This window comes from Haliotis asinina, chromosome 1 (assembly GCF_037392515.1).
Source record: "Haliotis asinina isolate JCU_RB_2024 chromosome 1, JCU_Hal_asi_v2, whole genome shotgun sequence".
Taxonomy (NCBI): domain Eukaryota; kingdom Metazoa; phylum Mollusca; class Gastropoda; order Lepetellida; family Haliotidae; genus Haliotis; species Haliotis asinina.
Genome location: NC_090280.1, coordinates 104,725,440 through 104,738,384, shown reverse-complemented (window position 1 = coordinate 104,738,384; position 12,945 = coordinate 104,725,440). Strand labels below are relative to the sequence as shown.

Here is a 12,945-nt window from a genome sequence, read left to right as displayed (position 1 = left end):
GTTTAACTCGCAAACACACTCGCACACGCACGCGCTCTTAATGTCAAATATTGTCATGAATGTATTCAATGTACCTTTGGCGTATTTATATTCACAAAGGGACGTTTGTTGAGTCTATTCCTACCTTTCTGCGTGGGTCTGAAGGCCTTGTCGTACAGGTGGTATGCGTTTACGTGGGCTTTGATGAGGTTGTGGCCGGCGATGTAGGTGTACGTCCCAGGTCCCCATCGTCCTGGAGCCTTCTCGGAAATCCCATAACCGTGCCAGGCAACCACCCAGGGCTCGTTCAGAGTGATCCAGAACCTGACCTACAGCACCATACATGAAGAAGTATATTGAGACTGGTGGTCTCGGAGTCTGGGATCTGGGAGTCTGGGAGTGCAAGGATGATTTACTTTTTACCTTGTTAGCATTGTCATTCATTGTAGACGATGAAACACTTTCACCATTAGGGTATCTATCTGTGGTGTCTAAATCTACCAAACAAAAGGCAGTTATCTATTGCTAAAGTGTCAGATGCAGGTTTCCTATCTCTGTCTGTCACATGAAACTTGTGTTTCAGGGCCTGTTTCAGGGCCTGTTTCGGGGCGTGTTTTCAGCCAAACTAATAGCGAGACGGTTTGTAATAACTTAGTCGCATCAGTGGAGCGTACGGTTTCTTTTGCCCATCAAAACACTGACTGGATGCATCGTTTTGGGAGCGAATAGTCGCGTGCAATACATTTTACCAAAATTCACGGGTTCAAGACTTACCCTGTCCCCGAACGTCTGGAAACACAACCTGGCATACTCCGTGAACAGTTCCGCCGTGTCCTCGTTTAACCAACCACCATGTTGTTCCAGACTCTCTGGCAGGTCCCAGTGGTAGAGGGTCACCATGGGCTGGATACCGTTGGCCAGTAGCTCATCAATCAGGTTGTTGTAGTATTCCAAACCAAGGTTGTTGATGGTGTCGTTTCTCCCAGAGGGCATCACACGCGGCCACGATATAGAGAAGCGGTAGTGAGAAACCTACAACATCATTGAGCAGAGAAACGGTAGTGAGACACTTACTGTTATGAAGATGTGAATAACGTTTAGTTGTTTTGGGTCACACACATTTAAAGCGGGGAATGTGGATTTGAACCTGAACTTTGGTTGTGTCATTTCACCCGTTAACAGTGGGCTGAGAAGTTTCCTCCCTTTGATTTGTTTCCAGTTTGATTCTGGAAGCGCGGAGGAGATGGTTGTGTGGCGTAGGTTTTGTTACACTGTAAACTGTGTGACAGGTATCTGTGAGGATTTGTAGGTGATACGAACTGGGGGACGACTTTGGATTTACGCTCATCTGTCTGCCAACATCTACGTATCAAGACCGTCAACTCAAGAGACATCGTCTGCATGGAGTTTTCAACAGCTGGCAACAAACTACAATCAGTACATTTAGAAGGATCAAGACACTGGTGACAATAGACATTTTGTAAATAATCGGGATTTGTGACCCAGTTGTATTGCATCAGAAATCACTATTCTCATTCACTGTAACCTTGTTTATCTTTCCTCCGATGTATACGAGAATATTACAGATTTGTGTTTAGATTGTTTGCTGGTTTCATATCTACTCACTCGTCATGTCTAAAGGGTAGCCCTATAGCCTCATGTGCATCTTACAACAGTGGCAGTCTAGACGTCCACAAACTTAACACACATTTGGTTTTGTGTATTCATCAGTCTTTCGGACATCGCATTCTAAAAGGTCTTACAAGCACGTGATGAGGAGAAGCTGGAAGTCGTGCAGCGTTACGTATATAACTTGTCACCAAACTGAAACGTTATCATCATGAGTTGGGTTTGCAGATGTTGACGGCACCACGTGACCAGGAAGGTGCAGATATGGTGTAACTGATAAACAAGACAACATAATGTCCACTCTAAGATACAATGATCGGTTTCCTTAAGGACGCAATCAGACGACCTGACTCATGTCACTTCTGGAGGCATGTCTATTTCAAGACGTATTGCATATTGATTCTCTGGCCAGTCGTGTTTACTTTGGCTTGGAATTCAACGCCGGGTCATCTTGACCTCGACTCGACAAATACTGCACAACGAAGCACTCCTTGATTGTCCGCGATTAACGGTTGGGTACAGATATCTCCATGTTTTGTTCAGGCTAAACCGCTCTGCTGTGGGAACACTCGTGTGGAGATTTTCATTTCTCACAAATTGATAGCGTGCAACAATTAGAAATGAGGCTCTGATTCTCTGCCCCACGGACTGAAATGACATGACTATATCCATTGCACCATAGTGCGTAACGCCTTAAGTGTTGCCCCACTTACTCACTCTCACACTCAGATAATGTCGGTCTCGTCCAGTGATTTCAGCATCTACTGATTCGATCACTCAGGTTCTCAGGTGACGCTACCCACCCCCAGTGATTTCAGCATCTACTGATTCGATCACTCAGTTTCTCAGGTGACGCTACTCACCCCCAGTGATTTCAGCATCTATTGATTCGATCACTCAGTTTCTCAGGCGGCGCTACTCACCCCAGTGATTTCAGCATCTACTGATTCGATCACTCAGTTTCTCAGGCGACGCTACTCACCCCCAGTGATTTCAGCAGCTGCACATCTTCCTTGTATTTGTGGTAGCTGTCGCACGCAATGTCTCCAGTACTACTGTCGTCGATGTTGCCAGGGCGACGCACGTACATGTCCCAGATGCTCGGACCTTTCCCTGTACGAAGCATATTCAATATACAACACCGTTACTCACAGGAAACTAAAATACACATGTAGAGAAGCTTACTTTACTGTAAGTGATAAACAATACTTATGGTGGCAATCTGTTGTAATCGTAAACACACAAGTAGAGAAGCTTACTTTACTGTAAGTTATAACAAGCACTTATGGTAAGAATCTCTTATAATCAGCAAACAACTATTATATGATACACAATGGAATCTATACTGGTAGCTTGTAAATGCCGGGATTAGTTATATTTTACATCCAGCAAGTAGGCGAGACCCAAACTAATACTTCCTTGTATCCTGCTGTAACTTTAGAAACTGGAGACAAAATTAGCTTGAGAGACCTGTCCCATTACAGACACATACCAGCACATGGCTTCCATCTTGCACATAATCAGGTTTTATCCAAACACACAACCTCTATACTTATTGCACACAGTCGGTGTTGTGATGGGCAAGAAAACAGACTATCTATGAAGGAAGCCTGTCAGCAGTTCATGATCACATGTGAATATTCAAGGTGAAGATATCAAGGTCATGGATTCAGCCCAGCAATGCCACAGTCCACTAGTCGATACAACAGAATATTGTAGCCCATAGACCATCGTCCCGCCACGCCCTTTTCTGTCCAGTATTTGGTACAACAGAATATGCAATGTTTTACGTACCATCGTCTCGCCACGCCCCTTCTATCTGATAGGCTGCTGTGGCAGTGCTCCACACAAAGTCATCCGGAAACGTTCCAAAATAAAAGTCGTCTTCGTGGGGACGACTGTAGCAGCATCTACTGAGTGACATCAGTATCAACGTCACAGCAAGAGCATCCATTGCTCAACGCCTTACGATGCAAACTTTCAAAACCCCTTTTTGTAAAGCAAAAACTGTTATGTTGCACAAAACATAACAGTATTAGTATAATTTAAAAACGCAAGTCCTAATTTCGCCACTGAAGTCGGCCACACGGACTCCGTGAACGCTGTCCTTGCTGGAGCTGGAGGAAGCAGCAGGGCCCATGTGTGTGACGACCCCCACGTGAATGAGGATGTCTGTGTCGCTGTGTACACTGAGGCGGACCCCGATGTGGGGACAGCGACGCAGTAATGACCCACCTGAGGACATGCGTTACAAGGTTACCTGCTAGGTTAGCGCTGACCTGGGTTATACTGTTGGTTCTTGTCTGAAGGTATCCCTGTGGTATTCCACGTCATCAGTAGTAGAAATATTAAACTGAATAATGAGATATGAAGGTGTTTGAAGGGTGTATGGGACTGAAAGACCCTAGTAAATTCCTCAGGAAAATCGATATTAAGATATCGCTTACGGAGTAATGCATCTGTGGTTCTGTGTAAGTTATTTGAAGATCTTGAATGTATTTATTCTAATGCAACTGAGTACATCGTCATAGTTTCTTTGATATCTTAAACACGGCGATCGATACCACAAAATATCATCTTGGCATGTCAGTAACAATTTACGATATCAGTGATTCTATTTCAGATATGAATTAATCAAAGATATTATGTTCAATCTTTTTCCAATATCTTCAATGCATTATTTATATCTTCAAAAACAATAAAGATATCTATGAAACAATTGAAAACATCAGTAATTCCTTTATGGATGTGAAAACGTCTTGCTACCCGTTCTATCCGATAGTTCGTGTGGCTGAAGCTGGTGCCGCTCCAGTGCTGACGGTATGGACAATGGTGAGTTCCCCGTATTTCCATGTCCATTCGTACAACACGCGGAACCACACAACCACTTTCAACAAAAACAAACACACAAATGGGAAATGGCGATATCATTTTCATGACATCTTTTCAATGATACCATTACACATCATAGAGAAACGCCGCATAGATAGCTGGACAGATGTGGCTTATAATGGCTATTCATGATGTCCATTGTGACCTTTGCACTGCCAATCAACAGTAAACCTGCCTGGGGTATCACGGGTTACACTCAACAACAGTTCAGTTATGTTTGTCGGTTTGTAAAATTTTAGTAATCGAGTTTGGACCAGACAACTCAGTGACCAACATCATCAACAGTGATCTACGCACATGGGTATGTGAAATTAATGGTATGCAAAAATAATGGCATTTCTAATGTTTTTCACATTCTATGAAGGGTCATATATACTCTGAAAAAAAAGTAGGGCGACCTGAAATTTCCATTTGGATAAGACGTATAAGCTTTGACAAACGTTTGAAAGAGAGACATTTTATGAACGCATCATCGCAATCCTTCATTACCACCCCTAAACACAATGCATCTGAACAACGCTGAAACCCCATACACGTACATGGGACGTCATTCTTGACTTCAAGAGATTACTGTACAAAGTGCAAGTGGTGATACATTCCCAAAACATTCATTGTTGACATATCAACATTGATTCACTCCCTGATGTTTTCATTTGTAAGTTTTCCTATTTGTTTGAAGAGTTGGATATAAGTATTTAAAATAAAGGAGTGGGGGTATGATATGCCTGTTAATCGATGTTATATTCCTGTACCATAAGTAAGTTTATTCTTACTTTTTCATTTACTTCTCATGTTACAGAAAATGACAGTAATGAACCCCCATGACTCTCCATGACAGCAACCCCTACGTCAAGGTTACAACAAGTCGCACCGTCATCGGAAAGTCCTCTGAATGTTATCTATAACTGAGTGAGTCAACATTTCAGTATTCTAGTGCATTAGTTATTGTTGTCACTGTTTACAGGAAATGACACAGGAAGATTATCCATCGTCTCCCACAGGAAGATTATTCATCGTCTCCCAAAGGAAGATTATCCATCGTCTCCCACACCACAGGGAACTTATCCATCGTCTCCCATACCACAAGGAGCTTATCCATCGTCTCCCACACCACAGGGAGCTTGTCCACCGTCTAACCACACCACAGGGAGCTTGTCCATCGTCTAACCACACGACAGGGAGCTTGTCCATCGTCTAACCACACCACAGGGAGGTTGTCCATCGTCTCCCACACCACAGGGAGCTTATCCATCGTCTCCCGCAGGAAGGTTTACTATTGACTCCAGTAGGAAGGTTAGCCATCGTTTGTCGCAGGAAAGATGTCCATCGTTTCTCTCAGGAGTGTTGTTTATCGTTTCTCGCAGGAGTGTTGTTCATCGTTTCTCGCAGGAGTATTGTTCATCGTTCGTCGCAGCAAGGTCCAGCAGGAATGTTGTCCATTATTTCCCGCAAGATATCGTCTAAATGTTTCACAGAGAGATGAGCACCGCGAGGAATGACATATTGAGGCAGAACATCATTAGCATGAAGATGCGCCTAAAAATAACATCTGCTCTCAAAGCCAGCTCCTTCCAGGACATTTGCTGCATGTTCTTCCGAGAACACTGACTGCTCACGTCCACGCTCCTGCTACCAATGGCAGAGTCGTTGTCATCTTTGTCCTCTGAACTGTCGTGTTTATGCCTGTCTGCGTGGGAGGTACGACATGGACACAGCTGTAGGATGAGTGTCATTAGCCATCTTTGTTTCGGAGTGCTTTCGTCTTGGCGATAAAGGGAGGTCACTGTTGTTGCTAGGGTTACGTTCAGGGTGCACATAGTGAACATTACGACCAGGTACACAGCTGAGAAAAGAAAAGAGAGGTTTTCATATATCCATCTTAGATGTGTATATTTCCAAGATGGAACACTCTTGGCATAAAACATCATGAATGACTTTGAACAATCCACTACCATTTCATTGAAACATGGAGAGTGACAGATTCAGTGTTCAATAAGTGCAAAGAACAGTCAATAGCAACTCGCCCCTTCCCTTCATCACTAAGTCACAACAACCAACCCTCCATTCCCATTAATCACTCTCTCACCCAACAGATAACGCGTCCTCTCTCCTAGTCAATCGCTCAGAACAACAAACTCGTCCCATCCCGCAATCACTCACAACAACCAACCGGCCCAACCCCTTAATCACTAAGTCACAACAACCAACCCTCCATTCCCATTAATCACTCTCTCACGCAACAGATAACGCGTCCTCTCTCCTAGTCAATAACTCACAACCAACTCGACCACTCCCTTGATCACTCACAACAACCAACTCGTCCCCTCCCCTAATCACTCACAACAACCAACTCGTCCCCTCCCCTAATCACTCAGTCAGAAGAACCATCTCATTCACTCACTCAACCAACCAACCAACCTTCAGCCTACCATATATGTATACATCTCGAGTGTGACGTTTCGATATAGGTTCCGTGTACCGTTGTCAAGTAGTCCTTACCGTTTGTTTCCATTGCACTTCCCAACTTCGAAAATGTCACTCATAAAAGTTAACCAGACTACCAACTCCGTTACTCACTCACACAACCAGCAGCCAACGCAACAGTCAACCTGGTCACACCCTTACTCACTCAACCATCATCCAGCCCGTTCACTTCCGTGATGACTCATCACTCATCACTCTCACTCACCCATGGCAGATACCTCCTTGGATGTCTCTGGGATGTCATCAGAAACGACTGACAACAGAAGAACATATGACAGCAACATAGACAACGCGTAGCTGATCTTCTCGCCGGTGTCAGGAGGGACGTAGAAGACGAGGGTGCTCGCGAAACTGAGCAGCATGACGGGGATGATGGTGCTCACAATGTGGAACATTGGTTTCCTCGTGAGACTGAGAGTGAACACTGTCTGGTAGGTATGGGGGGTCTTCAGCTGTCGCTCCGAATCATGACCGGTGACCCACCATTCACTGTTCTCCAAAAACTCCCCCAGGTCCATCGTGTTACTTCTGACGTGTAACAATAGCCTGGGGACAGACAATGGACGTACAACACGGGGCTGGCATCCATTCCCAAATACAAGACATAGAAATCGGGAAATCTCTTGGGGAGGATTCAGTCGCATCTCTACTGAACAGCGAAACAAACGCAAGCTTCGAAGGAAAAATCATAAAAGTAAACGTCGTGTGTATGTCTTCTATTCTAAAAATTGACAAAAAGAGAGAGTTTCCTTTCTTTTGCTGCCAGTATTCCTTGATATCTACGACGTGAAGATTTTCATTTGACACTTATAATTTATATTACAAAAATTCTAATGAAGTAAAGGTGCCTGAGGTCGTATTTGAATTTACTCTAGGTTTTATTCGGGTTATTCAGATAAGAATGATTCATGTGGTATTTTATTGTGGAGATCGATTGCTGTGAGATCAGGGAGTTTTATATCGGCGATCTGTCATATCGTCACAATGAAGGTCCAGGGTACAGTGGAGACAATCCCTTAAACCTGGCAGTATTGGATGTTATCATCTTTTAGATCGGCATCAAGCCTCACTCACTCACTCACATCACTCACTTGCGTTGACTGTGACGAGACAGTGAAATTTGACAATGAATATCTGGTGGAGACAAAAGCGTACACAGCGAGCTAGAGAGACCCGTACCCTTCCTCCCAGGTGATGACGGTGATGTCGCACACTTGGTCGTCAAAGGGGTACGTCAGGATACTGACGTCACAGTATGTCATATGGACGACAGGAATTTTCCAAGTGATGTTCCCGTCGCTCGTGACGTCTAGTGGCACCGCGGGGTCATGTGTTCCCAGCACGCTCATATCCTCAACTCTGCAGAAAGTCATGTCACATGTCAAAGCACGCATGTCATGTGCCTGTAGTATTCTGTGAAGACACAACCTTTAGTGTTAAGCTGTTACTGCTAAACTGTTATTACACGGAAAAGAGAACTAGTTTAAGGTACTGTAACGATCAACAGTCAATAACAACACCACACCTGACGTGCCAAATTTGTTCAAGAACAATAAGAGGGGTGATTTTCTGACACCTACACATCCTGTCAAAGTGAACATTACTGGTCTCAGATATTACCTGCCTTTATCAAACTTCGTGCAGTTAGATCGCCACCAGCTGCAAGGTTGTGTTTCTGCAGTCAATTTAACACATTCTTTCTCGTGTTAAAATGCAAGCGTACATTTACAAGATTACCACAGAAAATAGTCAATGTGACAATAACGTTTGTCTGAATATGTATCGCCAATTTAGATTGAAACATTACCACTACCCATTCAAACAATGTATTGTTTACAAGTGCAATGGTTTCTTTCCTGTCGGGAACCAGAGTAACCTACGTTGATATACATACATTCATTGGTACACGTACATTGTTTGTGTCGTGCACGTCAGAGGCCTGTCCCGCTGGACAGACTCCTATGGAAACTCACGTGTTTTGTACAACCACTGTCGGCGTCCACACCTCCAGACTGGTCACGTGGACGGTTGACTCACCCCCATGTTCATCCGGCTGCCAAGACACCCTCTCATCCTGCCACTCCTGGTACACCCAGTAGAAATACAAGAACATCCGGTAAGAATATAAGTACAATCAGTGGGAATACATGTACAGTCAGTGGGAATACATGTACAATCAGTGGGAATACATGTACAACCAGTAGGAATACATGTACAATCAATACAAATGCAAGTACAATTAGTAGGAATACAAGAACAAGCATTATCAGTAGAAATACATGCACAACTAGTAGAAATACAAGTACAGCCAGTATAAATACAAGTACAATGATAAAAATAAAGTACAGTCAGTGGGAATACAGTTGCAAGCAGTAGGAATCCAAGTACACTGTGTAGGCTTACAATCTACAGTCAGTAAGAATAGAGGTACAGAAAGTAAGAATACAAGCAGTGTCAGAAGGAATACAACTGCAATCAGTAGGAATACAAGTACAGTAGTAATCAGGTACAAGCATTAGGAATATTAGTACGACCATTAGGAAGAGAGATAAGGAGAGAGAGTGATATACTGAGCCAAGTTGGTAACTTATGTACAAACTGGACGTGGAGCAAACGTGGCTTCAGGCTTTCATGCGTACCGTCTAAATTACACGCATTGACACAACGAATAGCGCAGCAGTGCAGGGACAAAATTCATGCAAGTGTCAGGGTCTTTCTCTCTCGAAAGGGGTTGACAGGAGACATCTATCTTAACCTTACCTCATAAATTCTGATTGGTTGAACGATCTTCTATCATTTCAATGTACCCCGCTTACAAACGACCAATACTTTCCACGATACCCGCTAGGAATACTGAATTGCTTGAATTCATTTGGTACTTCGTGTTATCTCAAATAAATTAAATCCCGAATGATCTACGGAAATTACCGATAACTGCTGGAAGGGAGATAACTCTATAAAACATTTCTTGTCTGCTACATTCTGTGTCATTTGAAAATCTAGTATTGGCCAGTTTCCTAACTCTGGTATTTCTTATGTTCCGACACCCATACTTCAAACACTTCAAAATTAACATCAATGTGTTCATTAAAACAAAGACGTTGTTCACTGGTCCACAGTAGTTCATGGATTCACGTACCCTCTATGTTGGTTTATGTTCTCCTTGACCTAGGAAACAGCAAACATCGAGAGTACATTAACCAATCTGCCCCTCTGGACCAGTAAATAGCTTAAAGTGTCTACATCAAAATGTGTCTCACATATACAAGACTATGTCTACCATATACAGAAATGGGTCTACCACATACAGAAATGGGTCTACCACATACAGTAATGGGTCTACCACATACAGAAATGGATCTACCATGTAACGGAGCGGCTACTTACGAGCGTAAACCAACCTGACGTAACAAGTGTCTGCGTGCGCATATTCTGTGTGAATACAAAGCACAAAAACCCACAATGTGTTGTTACTCATTTGCAGTGCAACTCGCAATATTGTTATCACTCTTTGAACTTTATTTGTCTTCACGATATATGACGTTAGTGTGTTTTTAAGAACTGATGGGGTTTTTTTATACATGGGGGTGCGCCATGTTACTTGTTTTTTTAGATATTTTAGATCTACTTTGTGTGTTATGACCTTAAACAGAGACCAAAGCACTAACATAATTGTAGAACTAATCATATCATTATAATAGAAACACATTCATAAATTGTCATCAGTTGACTTTAAACATTAGATAATCTTCGTGTTGTGTTATGGATTGAAGGCAAGCAGAATGTGTTACCAGCCTGTGGATGTGGAGAAGGTTGAAGCTCACGGCCACGTTAGTGACGTTTGAAGGTCTGACCAACGCGTCGTCATAGCTACCCAGGAGCGTCTTCCGCAGGCTCGACGTGGTCTCGTGGTAGCTGTTGCATGTCCCTGATACGACTGACGTGAATAAAGGAATAAATACATATACATATTAAAGAATACAGCAACAAAACATGAAGCAGTCACAAATGGAAGCAGTCACAGATGGAAGCAATCACAGATGAAGCAGTCACAGATGGAAGCAGTCAAAGATGGAAGCAGTCACAGATGGAAGCAGTCACAGATGGAAGCAGTCACAGATGGAAGCAGTCACAGATAGAAGCAATCACAGATGGAAGCAATCACAGATGGAAGCAGTCACAGATGGAAGCAATCACAGATGGCAGCAATCACAGATGAAGCAGTCACAGATGGAAGCAGTCACAGATAGAAGCAATCACAGATGGAAGCAATCACAGATGGAAGCAATCACAGATGGAAACAGTCACAGATGGAAGCAGTCACAGATGGAAGCAGTCACAGATGGAAGCAGTCACAGATAGAAGCAGTCACAGATGGAAGCAGTCAAAGATGGAAGCAGTCACAGATGGAAGCAGTCACAGATGGAAGCAGTCACAGATAGAAGCAATCACAGATGGAAGCAATCACAGATGGAAGCAGTCACAGATGGAAGCAATCACAGATGGCAGCAATCACAGATGGCAGCAATCACAGATGAAGCAGTCACAGATGGAAGCAGTCACAGATAGAAGCAATCACAGATGGAAGCAATCACAGATGGAAGCAATCAAAGATGGAAGCAATCACAGATGGAAACAGTCACAGATGGAAGCAATCACAGATGCATTCAATGAAATGACTATTGCCTTTGTTTCCTAGACAGGTAATGCCGAAACAAATATACTTTCCTCTCGTTAATGACTCGTCAATGTCATCAAAAGTCTTCCACATTTCTAGCTATACGTTTCATTAACACAACACTCACACACAAGCTTTGGAAATACATTAAAATATTAAAGTGAAGCATACAGTTACTTACAGAACGTAATGAAAACAATCAGGAACATAATTATCTTGTTGGCATGTACCAGGGTTGTTCAGTTGGACGTTGTTCAGCTGCACCTCACATGGCTATGTAATACATCTGCTATATCGATCCCCAGCTCCACATCTCCACAAGGCCGGGACAGTGTTTTACGTAAGAGTGTAGGTATTTCAAGTCTCCCTGTGTCAGGTCTTTGGCGGCTGTTGTTAATCACCATAGTCTCAGGATGGGGTGAAGCGGAGGAATCACATCACGAGGAGCCCTCAACCCATGTTAACGAATAAAATACATATGCGGAATTCCACGGTCATCGTAAGAAGCATGGGTTGACCAAACACCATCAAATAGTGATGTTGCCAGTAGCTAGACATCAAACAACCATGATCACATTAACGGGGTGTAGGGTGTGTGTGGGAAGGGTGTTGATGGGTGGACAGGTTAGTCGACAACACAATACATACTTCTGGTTTCCTGCTGTAGTTCTGCCAACTGCGATTAACCGTAGGAATTCACTTCTTCAAAAACAAAACCCTGTTATATTCGGTCTTTCGTCTGTCGATAAACAAAGCCTACATGAGAAAACGCCGTTTAGACAGTGGGCGCCACGTCCCGATCAACATCACCACATCTCATGTAACAGACTGATTAATGAATGTCAGGTAACAGGGAGAGTATAAAGAGTAGATACCGCTAATGAGCAAACAGGCTGCATTACCCATGTGTGTTTGACAACACAGACCTATCAGATAGCAGCACCGTATTCAGCTAGATTTGTTTAAAGTAAAAACAGTCATCATCACTCACGTCCTGTTTAACTTAGGATGAACATACACATTGATTTCGGAATCAATATAAAATATGATTGACCATTGTTTGAAAGCTAGTGCAATGCCACCCAAATTCGAGTACACTTTACCTGAATATGACTGGGACAAGAAAAAAAATACTTTCTCCAAAATTAACGGAAATATATGTGCTTTGTTGAAATGAAAAGAGAAACCAACAAACATAGTCTAGGTTATTAGTGCAGAGACAGCTATAACTTCTAGCAAACCGTTTAAGTCCACTGACGTAATGCATTAGGCAGCAGAGGCCA

The 12,945-nt window shown here is 43.1% G+C and overlaps 2 protein-coding genes across 2 annotated transcripts in view; both read right to left on the bottom strand.

Annotated features, from left to right (window-relative positions):
* LOC137277894 (lactase/phlorizin hydrolase-like) overlaps positions 1–3,562 on the bottom strand; it is a 29,266-nt gene extending 25,704 nt beyond the window's left edge. The window contains exons 1-4 of the mRNA XM_067809889.1: positions 3,403–3,562; positions 2,591–2,721; positions 754–1,011; positions 125–308 (exon numbers count right to left, since the gene is read on the bottom strand). Coding sequence (XP_067665990.1) covers positions 125–308; positions 754–1,011; positions 2,591–2,721; positions 3,403–3,562 — 733 coding nt within the window. The remainder of the gene's footprint in view (positions 1–124; positions 309–753; positions 1,012–2,590; positions 2,722–3,402) is intronic.
* A 2,407-nt stretch (positions 3,563–5,969) lies between these two features.
* On the bottom strand, positions 5,970–9,097 carry LOC137277887 (acetylcholine receptor subunit beta-like). The gene is made up of 4 exons (XM_067809877.1): positions 8,958–9,097; positions 8,164–8,343; positions 7,190–7,530; positions 5,970–6,343 (listed from the first exon to the last, which is right to left on the bottom strand). The coding sequence occupies exons 1-4, from the start codon at positions 9,095–9,097 to the stop codon at positions 5,970–5,972; spliced, it is 1,035 nt and encodes a 344-aa protein (XP_067665978.1).
* Between the last annotated feature and the right edge of the window lie 3,848 nt (positions 9,098–12,945).

Coding starts and splice junctions, on each gene's coding strand:
- LOC137277887 (XM_067809877.1), bottom strand. CDS start 9,097: ATGTTCTTGTATTTCTACTGGGTGTACCAGGAGTGGCAGGATGAGAGG. Junction 8,344..8,957: donor ACAGTGGTTGTACAAAACAC/GTGAGTTTCCAT, acceptor GACTTTCTGCAG/AGTTGAGGATATGAGCGTGC. Junction 7,531..8,163: donor GTCATCACCTGGGAGGAAGG/GTACGGGTCTCT, acceptor GTCTGTCCCCAG/GCTATTGTTACACGTCAGAA.